At 40.7% G+C, this 25,841-nt stretch overlaps 1 protein-coding gene across 1 annotated transcript in view; it reads left to right on the forward strand.

Annotated features, from left to right (window-relative positions):
- Window positions 1–24,331, forward strand: part of GPR83 (G protein-coupled receptor 83) — a 124,666-nt gene extending 100,335 nt beyond the window's left edge. The window contains exons 3-4 of the mRNA XM_082245870.1: window positions 8,389–8,522; window positions 23,107–24,331. Of these exons, the coding sequence (XP_082101996.1) occupies window positions 8,389–8,522; window positions 23,107–23,731 (759 nt within the window). The 3' untranslated portion in view covers window positions 23,732–24,331. The remainder of the gene's footprint in view (window positions 1–8,388; window positions 8,523–23,106) is intronic.
- Window positions 24,332–25,841: the final 1,510 nt, after the last annotated feature.

Consider the following 25,841-nt stretch of genomic DNA (forward strand, 5'->3'; position numbering starts at 1 on the left):
GTTTATATCACATCCTGTGAATTCCACTTAATTTAGGCTCCAAAGCGGAGTGACACTATTTATTTGTAGAGGAGAAGAACCATCGTAATGGAAGATAGTGTTCTTAAGTCACACAGAGACAATCCACCACTGTAACCTCAACGCTCATCCTAGTTTTGCTACATATAGTGAGAGGCCGTTAGAGGATCAGTGAATGGGAGATACGTGTTGCTTTATAGATAAGATCTAGGAATAGTGCCAGTAAGAATATGTGGAAACATTAGAAAGTTTGCCAAAGTGTACGATACTTGTGTCGTCCTCCTCAATGGAAGATGGTTTACACATCAGTAATGGCTAATGATGGGGAAAATAGACTTCATTTTTCACAATAAAGATTTATTGTATAAGTAAAAAAAATGAAAAAGTAACATTTTTGCAATTGTAACATAAAAGGGTAAGAATAAATGTATGAAAAGCCGGCTGGGTGCTGATATTCATGGCTTTATTGGAAAGCGTTTCTCTCACTTACTGTCCCAGAAAAGAAAATGTATTCTTTTGTTTAAAGTAGTAGTTGATTAAATGATTGTAAACGTTAAAATAACCTTTTCGGCAGAGGCATAACTATAACCTTCAGGGCCCCGGTGCAAGAAACCATAAAGGGCCCCGGTGCAAGAAACCATAAAGGGCCCCCTGGTCCTCTGGCCGGGGCCCTTCCCTTCAAGCCTGGGGCTCTTCCCACTGAACCTGGGGCCCTTTACTCTCGTTGCGGGGCCCTTTCACAAGTTCTGCAGTGGGCCCCCTTCCTGCCATCTTGGGGCCTCCCCACGGTGGTGGAATTTGAGGGCCCAGTCGCAAGTGTGACCTGCAGCTACAGAAGGAAAAATGAGGACAGTGATTTCTCTACATGCTGCCCCCGCTGCCCTCCTATCCAGGTGTACAGGGGATCCGCATAGGCCCCCTGGAACATGGGGCCCGGTTGCAATTGCAACCCCTGCAGTTACACCCCTGCTTTCCGCCCCCTTCCATAAAATTGATTTCCTTTTTTCCCCACAAATAGAGATTTGTTTTGGGGGTGTTTGAACACCTCTGCCATTTTTATTGTTTGCGCTATAAACAAAAAAAGACAGACAATTGTGAAATAAAAACCAAAACAATATTTTTTACTTTCTGCTTTAGAGCCGGTTTACAAAGGCGTGACCCGACTTGCCGGGGCGACCTGTGAAGTCGCGGTGCACAGCTCGCACCGCGACCTCGGAGCGTCCAGCACGGACTTTATATCATTGAAGTCAATGCAGGTCGCTCCAGGTCGCCCCAAAGAAGCTCCGGTTTCTAAGTCGGAGCGACTTGTGTCGCTCCTATTAGAACGGTTCCTGTGCTACTCTATGGCAGGCGACCCACGCCGACTTGTCAGGCGACCAGGTCGCCTGACAAGTCGCCCCAGTGTGAACCGGCTCTTAAAACACATCCAATAAAAAAATGTAAAAAATCGAATTTCTTCATCAGTTTAGGTTAATATTTAATATGTATTCTGCTACATGCTTTTGTTAAAAAAAATCCCAATAAGCGTATATTGATTGGTTTGCGCAAAAGGTATAGCCTACAAACTATGCAATGCTTTTATGTAATTTAAATAAAAAATGTTTTATTAATAATGGTGGCAATCATTGACTTATGGCGGGACTGCAATATTGCCCCCATACAATGATCATTGCTAAAAAATATGCACTGTCACTGTACTAATGACACTGGCTGGGAAGGGGTTAACATCAGGGCATATCAAAGGGTTAAATCTGTCCCTAGGGAGTGCTTTCAAACTGTGTGGGGGAAGTGCTTGTACTGTAGGAAGACAGAGATCCGTGTTCCTGCTTAGTAGAAACACAGGATCTCTGTCTTCCCTTGTCACAGAACGGCGATTGGCCTTGTTTACAGAGGCACACCACCGTTCTGCCTCTCTCAGGAACGAATGGTGGGGCCTGGCAGACATTGGGTCCGCAGTACCCACTGATTGGCTCCTGCTGTGTCCAATGTGTAGGAAGCACAAAATGACGTATCTGTATGTGATTTCACACAGAACAGCCGCTGCCCCGCACTATATGTACTTGGAGTGGTCGGCAAGTGGTTAACATAGAAATAAGAGGTAAAACATTTTTGTATAGATTTAAAAAAAAACATTATAAATACCTTTTTTCCCCTTTTTATAAGTGACCACATTCCCTCTGTTCTAAGCTGTATAAGAGCTGGGGGGAGGAGATGCAGTAACACACTGAACTTCCCAGTGAATGGCTGGGCAGGGGAGGCGTGTCAGGACAAGTCTGATCATTGAATGAGAGCAGGCTGAGTTCCCAGCACAGCTAGAGAACTAACCACGCTGTGTTGTCCTGCATAGTGTGGTCAGTTTATAATAGGAAACAGGGACTGGCAGGAAAACCAGGGATTATTTCACATAAAGGGAGTAATACAAAGAGAACAGGATACTTTCTCATACAAGTACATGGTACAGCAGGCACATATCAGGAGTATGAAATGTTGCAGTATACAAACACTTTAAACCTCAAAATAAAAATTGAATATTGGATTAAGAAAAGTAACAGTTTACCAATCCTTAAAACACCCACTATTTAATTGAAATTGTCCCTTCTATTTCTGTACGGTGATGATGGCACTGTAAGGTTTTTAATAAAAAAATAAAACATTGAAGTACCTTTTTACTACAGTATTTGATATACAGCTGTCACTTGACCCAGGTCTTCCCCAACCTGTCTGCAGAGAAACACAAGCAGAAGGAGATGATAGTAAAGCAAGGAGACGTGACTCGAATAATATGGCACCACATCCATAAATAAATCAAACAGAAAAAGAAAAAAGGATACTTTTCCTTGACTGGACTTTAATGGTTGCCATTGTTTGAATTCTTTATGGATGTGGTGCCATAATAATTGAGTCACGTCTCCTTGCTTTACTATTGTCTCATAAAGTGGCAAACATCCATTCCTTTTAGAGACGGTGATACTCCATATAACCCCAATGGAAGTAGCCAATTGATGTTATAATTATTGATTTTTTGTATAGAATTTTCAAGATTTTTACACATATTGATATCTTTCCATCATTCTGATGACTTTTTGTGGGCAATCATGGGAGGAATCGATGGACAAATTACACCTAGAGATCTCTGGTCCGGAGAACACGTATATACACTATATTACCAAATGTATTGGGATGCCTGCTTTTACATCCCAGTCTTAGTCCATAGGGTTCAATATTGAGTTGGCCCACCCTGTGTAGCTATAACAGCTTAAACTACAGCGGGAAAGCTGTTCACAAGGTTTAGGAGTGTGTCTATGGGAATGTTTGACCATTCTTCCAAAAGCACATTTGTTAGGTCAGACACAGTTGTTGGATGAGAAGGCCTGGCTCGCAGTCTCCACTCGAATTCATCCCAAAGGTGTTCTATCAGGTTGAGGTCAGGATTCTGTGCAGGCCAGTCAAGTTCCTCCAACCCAAACTCACTCATCCATGTCTTTATGGACCTTGCTTTGTGCACTGGTCCAAATCATTTGGTGGAGGGGGGATTATGTGGGGTTATTTTTGGCTTGGCCCCTTAGTTCCAGTGAAGGGAACTCTTAAGGCGTCAGCATATCAAGACATTTTGAACATTTTCATGCTCCCAACTTTGTGGGAACAGTTTGGGGTTGGCCCCTTCCTGTTCCAACATGACTGCGTACCAGTGCACAAAGCAAGGTCCATAAAGACATGGATGAGCGAGTTTGGGGTGGAGGAACTTGATTGGCCTGCACAGAGTCCTAACTTTTTGGGATGAATTAGAGCAAAGACTGTGAGCCAGGCCTTCTCATCCACATCAGTGCCTGACCTGGCAAATGCTCTTCTGGAAGAATGGTCACACATTCTCATAGACACACTCCTAAACCTTGTGAACAGCCTTCCCATAAGAGTTGTGGCTGTTATAGCCGCAAAGGCTGGGCCAACTCAATTTTGAACCCTACGGACTAAGACTGGGATATACCATTAAAGTTCATGTGCGTGTAAAGACAGGTGTCCCAATACTTTTGATATAATAGTATAGATATCTATCTTCCCAAACTTAAACAACTACTGATCAAAAAAAAAATGAAATTTATCTTTTCATAATAGGTACTTTGACAAAAACATAGAACATCAATGCGTTCCTTTAGGACTATGCATTCAGATTTTTACAACGATACCTCAGGTCATAAAAGACCTAAAGGAAACGTGGAAACAAAATTTACAAATCTGTTCATTTAAAATGATGCAGATCTTGAAAGAACACTATCAAAATGAATCTCTAGCAATAGAAGAACAAATACAGACGCTGCTAACACAGAACTCAGGGTCATCTACGAGTTATGAAATCCAACAGAAGACCCTTCAGGAGTTTAAAGAATCTTATAACAGAAACATTTTTGCAGAGAAAAACAAAAAACTGTAGAGATTTATTGGCATATAGAACTGGCCAGGCCTATAATTATGGCAATCATTAAAGTCCTTATCCTTTTCTGTTTGAATAAGCAGGAGGCAATCGTAGTCCTCTGCTGCTGGTCACAAGTTCCAAATTAAAAAAAAAAACACATTCTTTGGAATACAGAGTAAAAATAAATAATGAATAACAATATATACAAATATATATATATATATATATATATATATATATATATATAGTGCCTTGCGAAAGTATTCGGCCCCCTTGGACTTTGCAACCTTTTTCCACATTTCAGGCTTCAAACATAAAGATATAAAACTGTAATTTTTTGTGAAGAATCAACAAGTGGGACACAATCATGAAGTGGAACGAAATTTATTGGATATTTCAAACTTTGTTAACAAATAAAAAACTGAAAAATCGGGCGTGCAAAATTATTTAGCCCCTTTACTTTCAGTGCAGCAAACTCTCTCCAGAAGTTCAGCGAGGATCTCTGAATGATCCAATGTTGACCTAAATGACTAATGATGATAAATAGAATCCACCTGTGTGTAATCAAGTCTCCGTATAAATGCACCTGCACTGTGATAGTCTCAGAGGTCCGTTTAAAGCGCAGAGAGCATCATGAAGAACAAGGAACACACCAGGCAGGTCCGAGATACTGTTGTGGAGAAGTTTAAAGCCGGATTTGGATACAAAAAGATTTCCCAAGCTTTAAACATCCCAAGGAGCACTGTGCAAGCGATAATATTGAAATGGAAGGAGTATCAGACCACTGCAAATCTACGAAGACCTGGCCGTCCCTCTAAACTTTCAGCTCATGCAAGGAGAAGACTGATCAGAGATGCAGCCAAGAGGCCCATGATCACTCTGGATGAACTGCAGAGATCTACAGCTGAGGTGGGAGACTCTGTCCATAGGACAACAATCAGTCTTATACTGCACAAATCTGGCCTTTATGGAAAAGTGACAAGAAGAAAGACATTTCTTAAAGATATCCATAAAAAGTGTAGTTTAAAGTTTGCCACAAGCCACCTGTGAGACACACCAAACATGTGGAAGAAGGTGCTCTGGTCAGATGAAACCAAATTTGAACTTTTTGGCAACAATGCAAAACGTTAAGTTTGGCGTAAAAGCAACACAGCTCATCACCCTGAACACAACATCCCCACTGTCAAACATGGTGGTGGCAGCATCATGGTTTGGGCCTGCTTTTCTTCAGCAGGGACAGGGAAGATGGTTAAAATTGATGGGAAGATGGGAAGATGGATGGAGCCAATACAGGACCATTCTGGAAGAAAACCTGATGGAGTCTGCAAAAGACCTGAGACTGGGACAGAGATTTGTCTTCCAACAAGACAATGATCCAAAACATAAAGCAAAATCTACAATGGAATGGTTGACAAATAAACATATCCAGGTGTTAGAATGGCCAAGTCAAAGTCCAGACCTGAATCCAATCGAGAATCTGTGGAAAGAACTGAAAACTGCTGTTCACAATTGCTCTCCATCCAACCTCACTGAGCTCGAGCTGTTTTGCAAGGAGGAATGGGCAAAAATTTCAGTCTCTCGATGTGCAAAACTGATAGAGACATACCCCAAGCGACTTACAGCTGTAATCGCAGCAAAAGGTGGCGCTGCAAAGTATTAACTTAAGGGGGCTGAATAATTTTGCACGCCCAATTTTTCAGTTTTTTTATTTGTTAAAAAAGTTTGAAATATCCAATAAATTTCGTTCCACTTCATGATTGTGTCCCACTTGTTGTTGATTCTTCACAAAAAATTACAGTTTTATATCTTTATGTTTGAAGCCTGAAATGTGGCAAAAGGTTTCAAAGTTCAAGGGGGCCGAATACTTTTGCAAGGCACTGTATATCACACCCCTCCAGCCTGTGTCTTGGAATAGGAGGGAGGTGAAGCCTCAATTAATCCACACGTAATATCCCACCCTCATTTTGTTTGTCTGGTTAGCGGGCATGGAGGAGGAGGGAGGGAGGGAGCTGTCATTTACCACTGTGTATACGCCCACATGTGTGACTCTATAGTCACATGGGCTGCTCAGATGTGATAGGGAGGAAATGCTCAGCATAGAAACTTACTAAAAAACTGAGCATGTGCAGAGCTGCCAACACTGCTCTGCAAAATCCCCAACTGAACTGGGGACATGAACAGAAGCTAGAGATAGCAGCAGGATCAACCAGGTTTTAGCAGAAGCATGTAATACAGCATTTATTGATATTTTTTTTTATGATGTGGGTTTAGTGACACTTTAAATGTGGTATTATGTAAAAAATGTAATATATATATATTAATTTTTAATATATAATACCACATATTTTAAGGCAAAATTTACCAGCTTACCAGTTCTTAAATGTGGCTTTGTTTCCCTTATTTTCACTTGGTGATCCAGCCATTGACACACGCTCTGTCTAAGGGTGTCACCACTCTGGCTGAAGAAGCAATGGTGACACCTTTGGAAAGCAGGAATTGAACTTCAGTTAAAGCTTTTTTAACAGTTTCTTTTCCTTTTGAAATAAAGGTTTTACATAAATTGATAAAAGCGGATCAATGTAGGCACCCCTGTCAATCTTAAATGGTTTGCCTAAATCTTATAACTGCCCCTTTTGCTGGAAAGTTTGGTCTGTTAAAGGAAGTTGAAAAATAACAGACCTACTGGCTGGATCATCGGGTTAAAATAAATAACAATGAAAAACAACAGCGCTAAAGGTGAGTGGGAGCCTCAAGTCTAATAAAGTAAATGAAAAACAGTCATGGGTAGTGCAACTCTTCCACTCTCATTAGAGAAAAAGTTCATCCATGAGGAACTCTGCAATGCATAGGCCTTGCTACCTTCTTCTGATAGGGGGATCCCTAAACCAAGTAACTGAAACAAACACAAAAAGAGAGGGTGCTCCAGCCTAGTGCTTTACCATGAAAAATTATTTGGTAAAAAATAGGAACTCCAGTATACTTACAGGTATAACACTTCAGGCATAAAAAAAACAAATCCAGTACACATACTCAGATAATGCCCAACCTCAAAATGGTGGGTGGCTTATGTGTTTTAAGGGCAGTGTCCTCTTTGTCAGAGCTCACCAAGACACCTTGACAGCAAATGTATATATAGTAATTTAGAAAGGAACAACTCAATGTAAGTCCCGCCCCTAAAGAGCGGAGGGGTCATTAAGCACCACAATACTAACTAAAACCAAACAAAAGTGTGGAGCAGCAATCCAACCGAATTACCTGACTGGCAAATTCACCAATACACCAAAAGGTAATGGCAATATGTACAGTTCAATATGTAATAAACCGTGCACAAAACATATACATTGCTTTTAAGGTGTCCCTGTGAGCTCTGATGAAGTGGGCACTGCCCTTGAAACATGTAAGCCAGCCACCCCTTTTTAAACATGCTGATTAGGTAATGAAGGAGCAGCAATACACAGAGAAGTCAACTGTTCTGCTCACTATGCTTTCTCACCTGTCAGTATGCGCCATGTTATCACATAAGCCCTATGGCAGAGCCAAATTGCCTCTTAGTAATACCTCCCCATGCCCCCCCCCCAAATTTTGGCAATGAACACAGTGCTGGATTAAACAGTGTTTAAAGCACAGTTGTACTATGTGTTTACCTTTGTTGCTCCTAAACCAAATGCTACCCTCCTGGCTTGATGCTACCATGAGTATGGCTTTTCCACTAGAATGGATGGGGCTGCAGTACATGTGTGCAGCCCAAAGCAGCCATTTGTGTAGTTTTGGCCATGTGGCTCAGAGTGGGGCTGCACAGTATAGATCACTAGATCAAGTCTGAAGATAAGTCTTCAACAAGGTGGGTGGCACCCAGGGCAATGGGAACAAAAACAAAAAAAAAAAGTACTGTTGACCCTAAAGCCAAAAACATTTATATGAAGTTGGTCTGTAAACAGATTCTCTTTGTCTATTTCCAGGTTATCATGCATCCGTTAAAGCCACGGATATCAACTGTTAGAGGGGTGGCCTATATTGCCGTCATCTGGATAATGGCTTCCTGTTTCTCTCTGCCGCACGCCATTTACCAAACACTTTTCACCTTTGAATACAGGTAAGCCAGGTCAACCAGGTACTTCAGATTGACCTCTTCTCAAAATCTTCTTCTGCCCAAACTGTACTAGAAGTTTTGACATTTTACATTAGAATGACATTGGGATACAGCAGAAATGAGAAAAAGGCATTGGTGACTGACAGGTTCACATCTGCACTACGTCCTATATCCTACACGTGGAAAATATCTTTCTAAACTCCATTACTTTGCAAAGCTGAATTTTGTATGATCGTGTGATAATCATATTAAATGTGGTTTGCTAACAAATCCAATGATCATCAGTTGCTATATATATGAGCATTTTTGGGATGTGCAAAAAAAAAAAAAGGAAGGCCTATCTTTGGAATTCGACATACCTTTAGGATAATGAAAGCTGTTAGCACAGGCAGAAGAGCTCCTTTAAGGTGCATTAAAATATACAGTATCTCACAAAAGTGAGTACACCCCTCACATTTTTGTAAATATTTTATCATATCTTTTCATGTGACAACACTGAAGAAATGACACTTTGCTACAATGTAAAGTAGTGAGTGTACAGCTTGTATAACAGTGTAAATTTGCTGTCCCCCCAAAATAACTCAACACACAGCCATTAATGTTTAAACCACTGGCAACAAATGTCAGTACACCCCTAAGTGAAAATGTCCAAGTTGGGCCCAAAGTGTCAATATTTTGTGTGGCCACCATTATTTTAGAGCACTGCCTTAACCCTCTTGGGCATGGAGTTCACCAGAGCTTCACGGGTTGCCACTGGAGTCCTCTTCCACTTCTCCATGACGACATCACAGAGCTGGTGGATGTTAGAGACCTTGCGCTCCTCCACCTTCCTTTTGAGGATGCCCCACAGATGCTCAATAGGGTTTAGGTCTGGAAGCATGCTTGGACAGTCCATCCTCTTTAACCTTAGCTTCTTTAGCAAGGCAGTGGTCATCTTGGAGGTGTGTTTGGGGTCGTTATCATGTTGGAATACTGCCCGGCAGCCCAGTCTCCGAAGGGAGGAGATCATGCTCTGCTTCAGTATGTCACAGTACATGTTGGCATTCATGGTTCCCTCAATGAACTGTAGCTCCTCAGAGCCGGCAGCACTCATGCAGCCCCAGACCATGACACTCCGACCACCCTGCTTGACTGTAGGCAAGACACACATGTCTTTGGACTCTTCATCTGGTTGCTGCGACACACGCTTGACACCATCTGAACCAAATAGTTTTATCTTGGTCTCATCAGACCCAGGACATGGTTCCATTAATCGATATCCTTAGTCTGCTGGTCTTCAGCAATCTGTCTGCTTGCTTTCTTGTGCATCATCTTTAGAGAAGGCTTCCTTCTGGGACGACAGCCATGCAGACCAATTTGATGTGCGCAGCATATGGTCTGAGCACTGACATGTTGACCCCCCCCCCCAACCCCTTCAACCTCTGCAGAAATGCTGGCAGCACTCATACATGAATTTCCAAAAGACAACCTCTGGATATGACGCTGAGCATGTGCACTCAACTTCTTTGGTCGACCATGGTCGAGGCCTGTTCTGAATGGAACCTTTCCTGTTAAACCGCTGTAAGGTCTTGGCCACCGTGCTGCAGCTCAGTTTCAGGGTCTTGGCAATCTTCTTATAGCCCAGGCCATCTTTATGTAGAGCAACAATTCTTTTTTTCAGATCCTCTTTACCATGAGGTGCCATGTGGAACTTTCAGTGACCAGTATGAGAGAGTGATAACACCAAATTTAACACACCCGCTCCCCATTCACACCTGAGATATTGTAACACTAATGAGTCACATGACACCGGGGAGGGAAAATGGCTAATTGGGCACATTTGGACATTTTCACTTAGGGGTCTACTCACTTTTGTTGCCAGCGGTTTGACATTAATTACTGTGTGTTAAGTTATTTTGAGGGGACAGCAAATTTACACTGTTATACAAGCTGTACACTCACTACTTTACATTGTAGCAAAGTGTCATTTCTTCAGTGTTATCACATGAAAAGATATAATATAATATTTACAAAAATGTGAGCGGTGTACTTACTTTTGTGAAATACTGAATATAATTAACTCACTAGGAAATCCCTTGCTTCTGATGACATGGCAGGCTGCAATCCTGTGGGTCCTGACTTTATAAAGGAGCTGCCATTGGATTTTTGATCACCAAGCACATGGGAAAGACGCTTTCAACCATCTTAATAACCAGTGTTAATTTCGTAGACAAAAATATTTTCGTTGACTAAATCAACACTATTTAGTCGGACGGCCATGGGTGGAGGAGCTTGGACGGCACGCACGTGAAGACGGGGAGAGCAGGGCGGGCGGAGATGTCGTCCATGGATGCTGCTACGGCAGAGTTCTGCGCTGAGGCTGTTTGAACCTGCTCTCTCCCTCATCCTCCGGATCTCTCTACCCTTCTCAGATGGCTCAGATGTTTGCCCTCTCTGCGCGGATGATTGCACGGCCCAGGCGGGCCTGACGTGCGGCCTTACTGTGGACTGTGGTTGTGTGGCTGTCTGTTCACTCTGGACGGCTTGAACTTGCGGCCTCACTGCATGACTGGCTATGTGGATTGGCTGGCTTGGTGTGTGACTCCACGGCACAGCGGTCCGGATGGTCTGGATCTGTGGCTCCAGCAAAGGAAAGGAGGTAACAGGGCCAGTTGTATAGCATTGAAGTGTAATTCACCATACAGCTGATTGGACACATATAGATTAGGGATGATCGAACGGTTCGGGTCCACCATCGGTTCGGTCCGAACATTGGGTGTTCGAGGTTCGGCCGAATTTAGAACTTTTTGCCCAAAAAGTTCGGAATTCGGCAACCAGAACCGCCCAAAATGCAATGCTTCAGGAAATGGGCTTTAAAAGCCCGTGATTGGACCAGAACCATTAGCAAAAGCCAATTGAGGGGGCAGGAGAATGCTAGGAATGTGATTGGAGTGACTAGGGGGTCCCTAGACCAATCATTAGTGAATACGCCCCCCAGTATATAAGATCGCCCCCGCCATATTCCTAGCATTGTTATACTGGACATGGAAGAGAGTGGAAGCAGTTATGTTAATTTTACTTTAAAAGTGTCATTTAGCTATCTTTAGTGTGAGGAAAGGGATATCTAGTGTAGTTAGAGTGCTCCTTTACACTTAAGTTAGCTTCAAAAATGTAGTTTCTGTAGGGAAAGTGTTAAGTGTCAGGGGACCGTAGTGTAGTGTAGGGTTAACTGGCAGTGACTGCTATGGCAGGGTGACAAAACCCCTCCATAGCAGGGTGACCGCTATAGAGAAATGATCATTTCTCTGAATAGCTTCGGAACTGGAATATGGCTTCTCACCAGCCAAGCATTTTTTATGCTGCAGGGGCTGCCACTGCCAGTGCTTTTTTGAGGACATGTTTGATGTCAGACATGACATCTGAACATGTGTATAGGGGGTATATATAGACATATATGTCTGAATATATACCCCTAGACATATATAGGTGTGATAGTAGCAGAAATAAATGCTTGCGCTAATGAAATCATTTACAGTAATATATTTCTGCTACTATCACACCTATATATGTCTAGGGGTATATATTCAGACATATATGTGTATATATACCCCCTATACACATGTTCAGATGTTTTGCCTGCCTCAAAAGAACCCCAAAAAATGGCAAAAAAACGCTAGCATCAAAAAAAAAAATGCCCCGGTGTGTTTTTGCTGGCATTTTTTGGGGGGTTTTGGAGGCAGGCAAAACATCTGAACTTGTGCACAGTACCACTATACACAAGTTCAGATGTTTTTCCTGACTGCAAAGATCCCAAAAAAATGCCTTCTATTAAACCGGCAAGGTGTTACAGGAGCGGAGCCAACCCCCTGTCAGAAAGTTTTCTAATACAAACAATCCTTTTTTTTTCTGGTTCTGGACATGCTACAGAGCTGAAACTTCACAGGTACACCTTTTAGACCCCCCAGACACAAAATCACACAAAAAAAGTTCTTAAAAATTGTCATTTTTGATAAAAAAGCCAATTATTGAAAAATTTAAAAAAAAAAAAAAAAAAAAAGAGATTTTCTGATTTTTCCAGAACCAGAAAAAAAAAAGATCGTTTGTATTAGAAAACTTTCTGACAGGGGGTTTGCTTCGCTCCTGTAACACCTTGCCGGTTTAATAGAAGGCATTTTTTTGGGATCTATATTAAGGATGATATCACATCTATATTAAGGATGATCGAACTTTTGAAAAGTTTGGTTCGGCCAGAACATCCGAACTTCCCGAAAGTTCGCCCCGGATTTCAGAACCCCATTGAGATCAATGGGACCCGAACTTCGGTAATCAAAAAACACCATTTTGAAGCCCCAAAACCCAATAAATGCCCCTAAAAAGTGCCTAGGGTTCTGGGTCATGCCCCATTAACTATTAATCACACAAAAAAAAGTTCTTAAAAATTGTCATTTTTGATAAAAAAAAGTCAATTATTGAAAAATTAAAAAAAAAATTTTTTTGGGGGGGTCTAAAAGGTGTGCATGTGAAGTTTCAGCTCTGTAGCATGTCCAGAACCAGAAAAAAAAAAAAGATCGTTTGTATTAGAAAACTTTCAGATCTGATTTTTCACCAATATGGCTTCTCGGTTTTCACACCTTGCCGGTTTAATAGAAGGCATTTTTTTGGGCTCTTTGCAGTCAGGAAAAACATCTGAACTTGTGTATAGTGGTGTATATACACACATCCATATATTTATATACACACCTAGACATATATAGGTGTGATAGTAGCAGAAATATATGCTTGCGCTAATGAAATCATTTACAGTAATATATTTCTGCTACTATCACACCTATATATGTCTAGGTGTGTATATAAATATATGTATGTGTGTATATATACCACTATACACAAGTTCAGATGTTTTGCCTGCCTCAAAAGAACCCCAAAAAATGCCAAAAAAAACGCTAGCGTCAAAAAAAAATCCCCAGGTGTGTTTTTGCTGGCATTTTTTGGGGGTTTTGGAGGCAGGCAAAACATCTGAACTTGTGCACAATACCACTATACACAAGTTCAGATGTTTTTCCTGACTGCAAAGAACCCAAAAAAATGCCTTCTATTAAACCGGCAAGGTGTGAAAACCGAGAAGCCATATTGGTGAAAAATCAGATCTGAAAGTTTTCTAATACAAACGATCTTTTTTTTTTTCTGGTTCTGGACATGCTACAGAGCTGAAACTTCACATGCACACCTTTTAGACCCCCCCAAAATTTTTTTTTTTTTTAATTTTTCAATAATTGGCTTTTTTTTTTATCAAAAATGACAATTTTTAAGAACTTTTTTTGTGTGATTAATAGTTAATGGGGCATGACCCAGAACCCTAGGCACTTTTTAGGGGCATTTATTGGGTTTTGGGGCTTCAAAATTCTGTTTTTTGATTACCGAAGTTCGGGTCCCATTGATTTCAATGGGGTTCTGAAATCCGGGGCGAACTTTCGGGAAGTTTGGATGTTCTGGCCGAACCAAACTTCGATCATCCTTAATATAGATGTGTAACCTTACTGGAGAAGGAGAGGATTTCAGCTGGAGAGGTGTGGTGATCTGGAGTGGAGAGGAGAGGACGTCGTACAGGCTGCAGACTCAGCCCGCTAGGAAAATTTTGTTGTAACAGAGTTAGGGAAATATCTTTAGATGATGTTATCTCTCTTGTTGAATATACTGTAGTATGAAGTACAAATGGAAATATAGTAGGAGAAGCTCCCAGCCCTTCCTCCCGCCTCAGAACAGGAGATGGTCTGGGAAGCAAAAATGACAGAAGGGAAGGATGATCGAAGGAAAAATATGGATTTATTCAAATTAATGCCATATAATGTAAGAGGATTGAATACCCCAACAAAAAGACATAAAATGCTCGAGGAGCTCCGGAGGAACGCTAGTATTGCATTTTTACAAGAGACATATATCTCACAGGATACAAATGTGAAAATATACTCAAGACATTACCCGACAAGACATTACCCGACATAGTATTATGGTGATTCACCAATTAAAAGAGCAAGAGGGGTAGAAATTGGGTTGGCCAAGGATGTAAGGTTCTCTCTTAAAGAGAGAAGGTCTGACCCACAAGACCGCTGTATTTTCTTGAGGGGACAACTGCAAGATATAGATTTTACTCAAATATATATTGCCAGAATAAAAACCCTAGCGGGTACCTGGGGAAAATACTGCATGAATTATCCCTCTTTAAAAAAGTTTTTTTTTATATCAGCAGGAGACTTTAATTTCTCCATGGATCCAGTCTTGGATTGTATGAGTGCACAGACGATGGGAGAATGTAAACTCAAAAAAGTAAAGAGGAAGTTGCATCAAGCTCAATTGATATATGCCTGAAGAATTTAACATTCAAAAGAGTGAGACTACTCCTTTTATTCCTCTGTGCACTCTATGTACTTGACATGACTATACTTGATTTGACTATATTATGATAGACCATAGAATGATAGCAGCAGTAGATAGTACGAAATTAGGGATTATAACTATATCCGATCATGCTTTATCAATATTAGAAATAAGAACTCCTGGATCCCTAAAAAATACAAAAGACCTGCAGAATAAATGAATACCTGATCCTAGATGAGGAAGTAGGTAGTAAGATAAAAAAAATGAGATCAGTATTTTCTAGAAAATGAGTCCCTGGATATCTCTGATGCCACAGTTTGGGAAGCCCATAAAACATACGTTAGGGGGATATAATATCAATAGCTTTCGGAAAGAAAAAAGAAAGGACTAGACAAATAAATAGATTAACAAAGGAGATTTAAGAGCTGGAACAGAAACATAAAAAGGAAATGGCTAGGGAGATAAATGAAGTAATAAATAGGGATAAATTGAAAAATCTATTGGAAGAAGAGACTAGGCGTAGCTTCAATAGAGTTGCCAGGTATCGTTATAAATCTGAAAATAAGCCAGGAAAGCACTTAGCAAGAATACTAACTAAGAAAAAATCTCAAAACTATATAGAAAGAATGAAAAACCGAAGGGGAAAAATGGTCCACTCAACAACGGAAATATTTAGCTAGAGCTTTTCAAAGCTTTTATAATGCCCTATATAACGTTCGCCAGAAAGAATCACAACATGTAGAGCAAATAAGAATACAAAAGATACAAAGATATATTAAAGAAGCAAGACTACCTAAAGTAGCAGCAGACAAAATGGTAGCGCTCGAGTCACCAATCTCCCAAGCTGAAATCTGGGAGGCATTAAAAAGATTCACTAAATTTAAGGGCGTCATCAATGTCTCCCTGATTGAGGCTAATGTGAAAGTTTTTCTTAGATGGTACAGGGTCCCGGCCAGGTTGGCTTCCATGTTCCCCAATGCGTCCCCCTTATGCTTCCGAAACTGCGGCTTGGTGGGCTCCATGTTTCACACGTGGTGGTCCTGCCCAAGAATTAGATCTTTCTGAAACAAGATTTTCTACCTGTTGCGGAAAATCTCAGGATTAGCTATACCCCAAGACCCCAAGATTGCTCTTCTCAACTTTAAAATTGACAAGGCCCCTAAACATATGTCTAGGCTCCTCTTTTTCATTTTGTTAGGAGCCAAAATGACACTGGCTAAGTCTTGGAAGCGGGAAGGTATTTCGATTCATGCAGTAAAGCGTAAAGTCTCATGGATTATGACGCAAGAAAAACTAGCCAGTATCCTTCTCAACAAGGAACATCTATTTGAAGCAGTTTGGGAGCCTTGGGCTGTCTACACTAAGACCCCACTCTTACCAGGACAATTTAAATCCACCCGCGGAGACCCCTGAGGAGACTTGCCCTACCTTCTTCTCCTGCTCGCCTCTTTCCTCTCTTTATTTCCTTCTCTTTACTCACCCTATTTCCTCCCTCCTCAATATTCTTTCCTTCTCTTTCTCTACAATACCTCTGTTCTGAATTTATAACATTTCTAGATTTTTGTTATTTCATCTCACTCAGCCGCAGATGACTGCAATGTACACGGCTCCGCTGGCCCCACTAAGGGGCTGCCGGGGGCTTTTTCAATTGCCTCTCGCGGCTGCTTCCTTTATTGTTATGGCGTACAGTTTCCTGGCACGGAACATTCCAACCTTCATGGACATTGAGAGGACTACTTTATTAGTCTCCTGGCACAGTTAGTCCCCAATAGGGGTGCCTGGATCGTTAGAGGGTTTGCTACTTATGTTGTATGTCTTTCTCAATCTGTTAGGTTTGCGTGACTTCACAGTCCAAATTCCTTTTGTTATGCTGTACACGCCATGTGTATACCATGTTATACCTTGTTGTTATTCTCAACCTGCTGTGCATTTTGATGCTTTGCTGTTCATTTCTATCTGAAACTAATACAAATCTTTGACAACTAAAAGATACACTAAATGGGAAAAGCCCAGGGCCAGATGGATATACGGTACGTTACTATAAAACATTTGAAGAAATATTAGTCCCAAAGATATGTACTTATATGAATGGGATTAAAGGAGAAATGAGGACAATATGTTAAATCTTTACAATGACATTAAACTATATATGGCAAAGGAAGAAGTCTAGGGTGCAGTATGTGGCTCTCACTAGGGACATGTCACAAGGAGGGTTATCAGCACCAGACATGGAAAGGTATTAAAAATCAGTGATTATTTCACGAGTGATAGCATGGACAAAGGGAAATCTAGGGAAAAATCTAAATAAAATTATATGGATCCCACCAAAACTTAGGGAAATACAACAAGAACCACCTAAAATGACAAAAGCGGTATATAAGATTTGGGATATGGTCAATAAACTGTTTAAATGGGAATATACCTCCCCTTTGATACCACTGGAAGGCACAAATTATTTCGCACCTGGAAATGAGAAACACTTTAATAATTGGACAGGAAACACGCAGCTTAAAGATATTATTCACAACAGTGACATTAGGACATATCAAGAGTTGCATTTAGGTACAAATAATATGAAACTAAAGGAATGGAGGTATCTCCAGCTGAAGCAATTTGTGAGGTCATTACCACAGCCAATTAGATCTGAGAAAGATCTAAATATAGTGGGAAAACTATGCAACTCATCTGATAAGCCAAAACACAGCATATCTCAAATCCACAAGATGCAAACAGAAGGGACGTGTACGGAGAAACCTCCATTCATGATAAAATGGAAAAGGAAGATAGGGTCACAAAATAAATGTAGTATTGAGAGCCGCATACTGCTCCGCAACAGACGTGGGCACCATTGAACTGAATTATAAATATTTGTCCAGATGGTATATAACACCAGTAATAGCACACAAATACCAATCAGAGAAAACGGATCAATGTTTGAGAGGATGCGGGGATCTAGGAACGATGTCCCATATTTGGTGGGACTGCCCCAAGATTTGGTCGAAAGTCTGGCAAATTGTCAAGGAGGTCACCGGGGTGTCCCTGATGACCCATGGTGGTGCTTGTTCCATAGAACAACAACACTATTTAACCACTTGCCGACTGCCTAACGCCGATCTACGTCGGCAGTCAGCCCCTCACAGGCAAAGTGACGTAGGGCTACGTCACTAGCTTGTGAAGGTCTAGGGAGCGAGCGCGCGCCCCCGGAGGCGCGCTCCCGCGTGGTCACGGACCCCCCTGCGCGTGTGACCAGCGGACCCGATGTCCGCCGGTCACTCGGCGATCGGCGGGGGAGAGGGAGAATGTCAGGCAGCTTGTGTAAACAAGCCACCTGTCATTCTCCTCGCTGTAAAGACACTGATCAAACGGATCTAGTATGTAGATCCGTTGATCAGTGTCCTTACAGCTCAAGCCACAGCCAATCACAGTAGAAAGCACGCCCCTAGGGACACACACAGCCCCTCCCTCCCAAATAAAGTTAACCCCTTCACAACCAGTGTATTTTTACAGTGACAGTGCATATGTATAGCACTGATTACTGTAGAAATGTCACTGGTAACCCCAAAAGTGTCACAAATGTCAGTCAAGGGTCCGATCTGTCCGCCCCAATGTCGCAATACCGCAAAAAAATCGCAGATCGCCGCCATTACGCGTTAAAAAAAAAAAACAACAAAAATTACAAAAATCTTTCCCTTTGTTAGTAAACGCGATAACTTTTGCGCAAACCAATCAAAATACGCTTTTTGCGATTTTTTTTACCAAACATATGTAGCATAAAACAAATTGGCAGAAAATTTTAAAAAATTTTGATTTTTACTTTTTTTTTGGGGGAATTTCATATAAAAAAATGTGAAAAATATTGTTATTTTTGCAAAATTGACGCTCTTTTTTTGTTTATAGCGCGTGATCAAAAAATCGCACAGGTGATCAAATACCACCAAAAGAAAGCTCTGTTCGTGGGAAAAAAAGGACGTCAAATTCGTTTAGGTACAGCGTCGCACGACCGCGCAATTGTCCGTTAAAGTCACACAGTGCCGAATCGCAAAATACCCCCTGGTCAGGAAGGGGGTAAAATCTTCCGGGGCTTAAGTGGTTAAAAAATATAGAACTACATTGGTTCCAATCCTATAGAATGCAGCAAAGGGAGTAATCCTGAAAAAATTATTGGAAGTAGAGAGTCCAACCCTTAAGAAATGGTGCAATAAAATCAACCTTGTTTACAATATGGAATATATTGGTAGTAGCGAAGAGGATCAACTAAAGCGCTTGTTACAAAAAATGCGGAAAATGGGCAGATTTTAAGAAATCCAGAAAATATGTTGAAATTTGGATAACGGATCCATTATAGAAGTTGGAATACCGGTCAAACTAGTGAAAAGACAGAGAGTAACATCAAATTGGATTTTGAATAATAAAGTTAGAAGGGGGTGGGGGGGTGGAGACTGAGGGAGGGAGGTATGGGGACTTTTGAAGTAATGGATAATGCTATATGAAATTTTTTTCCTCTTTTTTTTCCTGTAAACAGCATCTAAAACCAATAAACATTTCTATAAAAAAAATAACAAATACAACTATAACTAAAACAATTCAGATGACTAAAATACAATTAAAACTAAAATGATAAGACCAAAATACAACTAAAACTAAAATGTAATTTTTGACTTCTGCTTGTCAAAAAGCAACCTTTTTGTTTGTTTATGAACTTGGTTTTATTTATAAAGATGTTAAATCTGTGTTTGTAGAGCATGTTCAAACCTCAACCCCAAAAATAAAAACATAGTATTAGATTTTTACTCCAGGAGTATATAATTAGTTTGAAAATTCTATAGCTGACAAATTTACTGCAATAATGTTGTTCTTGTTTTTACTATTGGATTTTGTATTACTTCCCTTTTTTTTCTATGGTTTGTATATTATTTTGTTATGTGAAAAATTAAAATAAAGAGATATTGAAAATAGTTTGAAAATTCTAAATAAATGTTAAAATAATGCATTACAATTTACCCAAACCCTTCAATTTGTAGTTGACTAAAATAAAATGTATGACATTTTACTCGACTAAAATGTACTGGAGATTTTAGTCGACTAATATATGACTAAAATAATTCAGATGACTAAAAATACAACTAAAACTAAAACAGCATTTTATTCAAAAGACTATGACTAAAACTAAATCGAAATTTGCTGCCAAAATTAACACTGATAATTACATAAAATATTCATTTTTTGAGTCGCTTTAAGATATTTAAAGTGTTTTTGTAAAAAAAAGGTACATAAACAGATCACCATACAGTACGTAAAAAAATAAAAGCCCATGATAAATATTCACATATATTCACATGTGTGTAAATAAAAACAACTCCATGATGAATAGTACATACTTTAGATTGCACAGTCCTCGGGTGATGTACAAAAGTCTAATATTTATTCATTGTGAAGTGCTCCGTGCTCTGCATTATTAAAGTAAGTTTATGTTTAAGAATAATGTCTTGTGCCCCCCCCCCCCCCATGATGGGCCTGCACCCACCGGAATGGATAGCCCCACAGCCAACAGCATGAGGCTTAGACAAGCTTTTTATAAATAGGATGGGGTTCCTCTTTATTCCACTCTCCTTCCCCTTCCCCACGCCTCCAGACTCCTTTCTCCACTTCAAGGAATGACAGCATTTGTTGGTAATAAGAACAGGGCAAATTGCAACCTCAGGCAATATAGAGGATCAAAAGGGAAGAGAGAACCTTCTTAGCCTAGATAGCAAGGATAACTTGCCACAAATCTGTGGCAGTGCTGAAATGTAAGTCTGTTAACTTGCTGCACATTTTCATTTGCAAGTTGTACACTTGCAGAGCACTTGAAGCACAAGTTCTAGTTGACACATTTCCAATTTGTAGCAAATTTGCGTGGCAAGTCTCTAGCAAGAGCAAAGTTGCAGTGGTGAGTCTACAGCAAGAGCTCTGCAAGTCTACAGCAGGAAAATTCAGCTACAGTGACCCCTGTGGTGGGATGACTATTGCACAACATAACTGAACCAGAACTTGCAGCAGACTTGCAGAATGTTTGCAACCAAAGTTGATCTGGATTCATGCAATGCGGACTTGCTACAATTGTGCAACAAACTTGTAAAGGCTGGTAAGTCTAGCAATAGCTTAGCAAGTCATTTTCAACCTTGCAGCACAATTACTTGCTATCTGGGAGTGTAGTAATTGTAGCATGTTTCTGCAGCAGTGCCTTGTTCAACAGGAACAAGGCACTGCTGCGGAAACATGCTGCTGAACTGAGGAAATGTGATATGAGAGTTGTGGAGAAATAGCTTCCGAAAAGGCTGACACAGAAAAAAAAAAAAAAGCATACAGGTACTTACATCGAGTGGAGCTGTTGAGACCTTCCTGGTGAGCTGGACTGTCATCTACTTGGTCTGTCTGATTTCCAATACAAGCGGTCAATGATCTCTGTGGTGGGGATCATTGCATTGTGGTAAGGGGCCATTTTTTCTACTTGGTGGTGGTCTCCATACACTGGATTTCAGGATGGTGAAAGTTTGATACGAGATTCGGGGAGCACTTCCTTCCTTTCTCTTTTTTGACGGACCTTTCCTTCCAACCATTTGTATTTGTTTTATATGGACTGTTGAGTTCATTTGAACTATTATTACTAGCGCTACACCATATTTTGTTACAAGTAATTATTTATTGCCAACCACATAATACAAACTGCACTTACATAAAAACATGTAAAACCAGCATGCATTGGCAAACAGCTCAAGAAAACCAGAACCCAGAAGTGCCACAGCTGGCGTGCACTCCATGGGCTGGACGTGATGCCACCAGAAACCGGAAGTCCCGTCCAATACGTTTTGCCCCTCCTATTGGTTTTACATGCTGATTTTACATGTTTTACATCACAGACATGTACTAGTTTTACATCGCCGACTTGCTTTTATTTATAGACTTGCATTTATTTGAATTTTTATTATGGATTTTCAGTTTTTATGTGCACAGTATAGCACTGTGTTAATGTACCATTGATTTAGTCACTTATTTACACCTTGAGCAGCTGCATCAGTATGGTACATTGAGCAATAGCGTGGGTTTTTCTTGTTTAAAGTGTTATTGTAGCTTCCTGAATCCACCATTATTCCAGCTCAGTGTATATGCTTATTACTGTAGTATTATATTTTGTATTCAAGGTAATGTGCAATATATACATGTCTTTCATTAAAACTTGTTGATGAGCAAATCATTTTATCAAAAAAAAAAAAAAAACAGTTATAACAACATTCTGTATTTTAGAGTAAAAGGAAGGGAGTGAACAGAGGGAGCAGTTTCGGTCTTTAGTCATTTAACATGCCATCCACCTTAAAGGGAACCTGTCATGATAGAAGGGGAGTTTCTGTTGCTGAGATGTTTTTGAAGGGACATGTTTCTTATATTTGCTTCTCTACAGAGGGCAGCTGACTAGTCACCAGTAATGCCTGTGTTCAAGAGGTTTGCAAAGCACAGATCTACAGAATAGATAAAGCAGACACAGGGAGATCAATGCACATCAGCTTCCTCTCTAGCAAGATGAACAGTGAGCAGAACAGTAATAACATCACTAAATCTTCTGAGACTAGCAGACAGGGACAACAGTGCCTGAAGTGGTTGTTAACGTTTGCTTTTTTAAAATAACAAACATGCCTATACTCACCTGCTCTATGCATTGGTTTTGCAAAGTGCAGCCCCGATTCTCTTCTTCTGGGGTTCCCAGCCAGCACTACAGGCACCTCCTCTTTATCGGGTGCCAAAAGCCACTTTTCATGGGAGGGAATCGTGCAGGCACGCTTCCAAGTCCCACTGTCCATTGACACAGACAGCGTGACTTGGCCCCGCCCCGTTCTCATGTCACAGCTTTTAATTGACAGCCAATGGCTCCTGCTGTGATTAATCTGTCCAATGAGGAGAGCGACAGCAGCTGCATCGGATCGGGTTCATTTAAGAAAAAGGGGGGGGGTGTCTGGGGGGGGGGGAGCTGTAGCACAGAAGGCTTTTCACCTTAATGCATAGATTGCATTACGGTGAAAGACCTTAAGGCTTTAGAACCACTTTAACATTCAAACTGAAGGCACGGGAAGCTTCAATTTTTATAAGTAATTCAAGATGAAGGGTAAATGGTATTCTCAGCTTTTTTCTTTAGGGTTTGCTGTAAATAATGGTCTTTGTAACTGTACATACACTCTTTAAAGTCTGTTTTCTTTTGCAGTGAGGAGGATATCAGAAGTCTGTGTCTCCCTGAATTCCCTGAACCCTCTGAGTTGTTCTGGAAATACCTAGATCTGGCCACTTTCATCCTACTCTACGTTCTCCCGCTGCTGATCATCTCGGTGGCCTACACCACAGTGGCAAAAAAGCTGTGGCTTCGGAATGCCATAGGAGATGTGACTACCGAGCAGTATTTTGCTCTCCGAAGGAAAAAAAAGAAGACCATTAAGATGCTGATGCTGGTAGTGGTCCTCTTTGCTGTGTGCTGGTTCCCCCTTAACTGTTATGTTGTCCTTCTCTCCAGCCAAATCATTCGCACCAACAACGCTCTTTATTTTGCATTTCACTGGTTTGCCATGAGTAGCACCTGCTACAACCCATTTATATACTGTTGGCTTAATGACAACTTCCGATCGGAGTTAAAAGCATTGCTTAACATGTGCAAAAAACAGACGAGCCAGCGGGAGGACATGCTTCCTTCTAACATCCCTTCATATAGAGTAGCTTGGCCTGAAAGCCGAAGCTTCAAGAGGTCACTAGTTTCTCACACCCTGCCATCGTCCTCTAACATCCAGTCTGGAAAGACAGATATCTCGGCAGTGGAGCCCATTGTATCAGTTGGGTGACCATACATGATCTTCAAAAGGCCTAGATGTTTTTCTCCAAGATGAAGGACTTTTTACTATGCTTACCTGAGCTGTCAGTTCACCCATTGGTGCTCAGAAAAGTGAACTTTTCACTATGTATGGCATTTGTGTTTATGAATGTATTCCACAGCAGGACCATACCTCTATTTGATGGAGACTGTTGTGTATGTTGACTTATCGAACAAGCTCTTCTAAAAGCCTTGCTGTGTTGTGCCAAAGTCAGAAATATCTGTCAATCCATTGGTCTACTGTTTAGTGCTCAGATAGGCTCCTCCCACCACTATGGTATTAATTAATGTGAATGTTCCACAATGGAACTTATGGAAATGAGGAAAGGTATTCTGAGACCTGACATTTACTGAGGTTATTGGAGATTTATCTGTACTGTGTGTTTCCCACAGCCCAAGGGAAACACTGCTGCTATATCTAATCACTTTGTAAACAGCGTATTTGCTTAATGTACACTGTGGTTTAGCTGTTTTGCTCCGGAAACATCTTTTGTATAATGTCATGTGAAAATGAGGACAAACATTATTAAAATCAAGACATTGACAAAGAGAAAGGCTGTTAATAAATAAAATGATCCTCTTCTTTGATCAGTCTATTATTGATATTAACTAGCTCCACATCTTTGGCAAAATAAAAAAATATAGATGGAATTGAACCTTTTTGAAGCTCTACTATTTTGAAAAAAAAAAAAAAAAATTCTCTCTTGATTTCTGTCTTTCTTTATGTGATACTATCACCCTAGAGATCAAATTAGCCTATATTCTGAATGCACTTAGTTCACTTACTTTTGAAGCTCCTAAGCTGCATTAAACCCAAGAGTGAGTCTTTGGCGTGGAATAAAGCTCATCTTCAGTTATGAAAGCCCCCCCTTCCATCCCAGCCATTTACCAGTTTTAAATGAATATAATACATTTTAAAGCCTTTATAATACTTACCTGAGTTTGCAATCCATGTTCCTCAAGGGAGCCACTTCCAAAAGTCCTGATGGGCTCCAAATCTGAAGTATATGCCCACTGGCCAGTCACCTCTTCCTGATGTCAAATGGGACAGCAGAAAGGAAGGAAGCTCCAGCTAAGTGTAGTATCCCAAATAACAGATTTATTATAATTTATTAAAGGATTAAAAACACTAACAAGAGTAATAATACAGGCTCATCTGTAAAAACAGGGATCCATCCAACATTCATCCTGCAGGATCACTGGGATTGGGTTCTGCTGCTGGAGGTGGTAAAGGGCTGGTGTTCTATCAGAATACCGTTACCCAACAGAAAATGCAACGGAAGTGACATTGCAAACAAAATTTCTAACTGCGCATGCATTTCAACATGGCCGCTACACGTTTCAATAGGTTTTCTAATCTGACAGAGCATGAAGGCGGCAGTGGACATGTTCTTACACCCAAGCAACTTTTCAATTGCACACTTATTTAAACAGTTAACTCACCCTATATACTGAAATAGACTATTTCACCGTGCCGGAGTGAAATAGTCTATTTCTCTATGTAATCAGTTTGGCGCTGAGCAATAGGGGGTGTGCCAAGATGGCTGTTGCCTGCAGGCTTGTCACTGTATTTACACTAATACTACTAATAATTTAATAATAAAATGTCATACTGTACTTCAGTATATAAGGTGAGTTTACTGCTAAAAAAAAGTGTGGAATTGAAGAGTTGATTGGGTGTAAGACTATGTCTGCTGCTTCCTCTACATTCTGTCAGATTAGGAAATATATTGGAATGCATAACGTCCATGTTGGAATGCATGGCATATGCACAGTAAGCATTTTTTGCTCAGAAGCTCACTTCCATTCATTTTTTTGATGGGTAGCGGTAACACCGGCCTGGGATGCCACGCTAACCAGTGTAGAACGCACAGCGGCAGTGACGTCACTGGAGGGAGAGGAGGATCAGGGGATAACAAAATACAATGCCACTTGGAGCATCTTCTCAAGGACTGGGAGAGGAATAACTAGGGGGACCAATTCATAGTGTAACTTGGGGGGCGCGGCGTGAACTCACTTTTGTTTGTTTTGTTTTGGACTACAAAGCCCAATAGTAACAACAATGATAAATAATAGTGGGG

Source organism: Pelophylax lessonae (assembly GCF_965119305.1).
Source record: "Pelophylax lessonae genome assembly, chromosome: 2".
Lineage (NCBI taxonomy): Eukaryota > Metazoa > Chordata > Amphibia > Anura > Ranidae > Pelophylax > Pelophylax lessonae.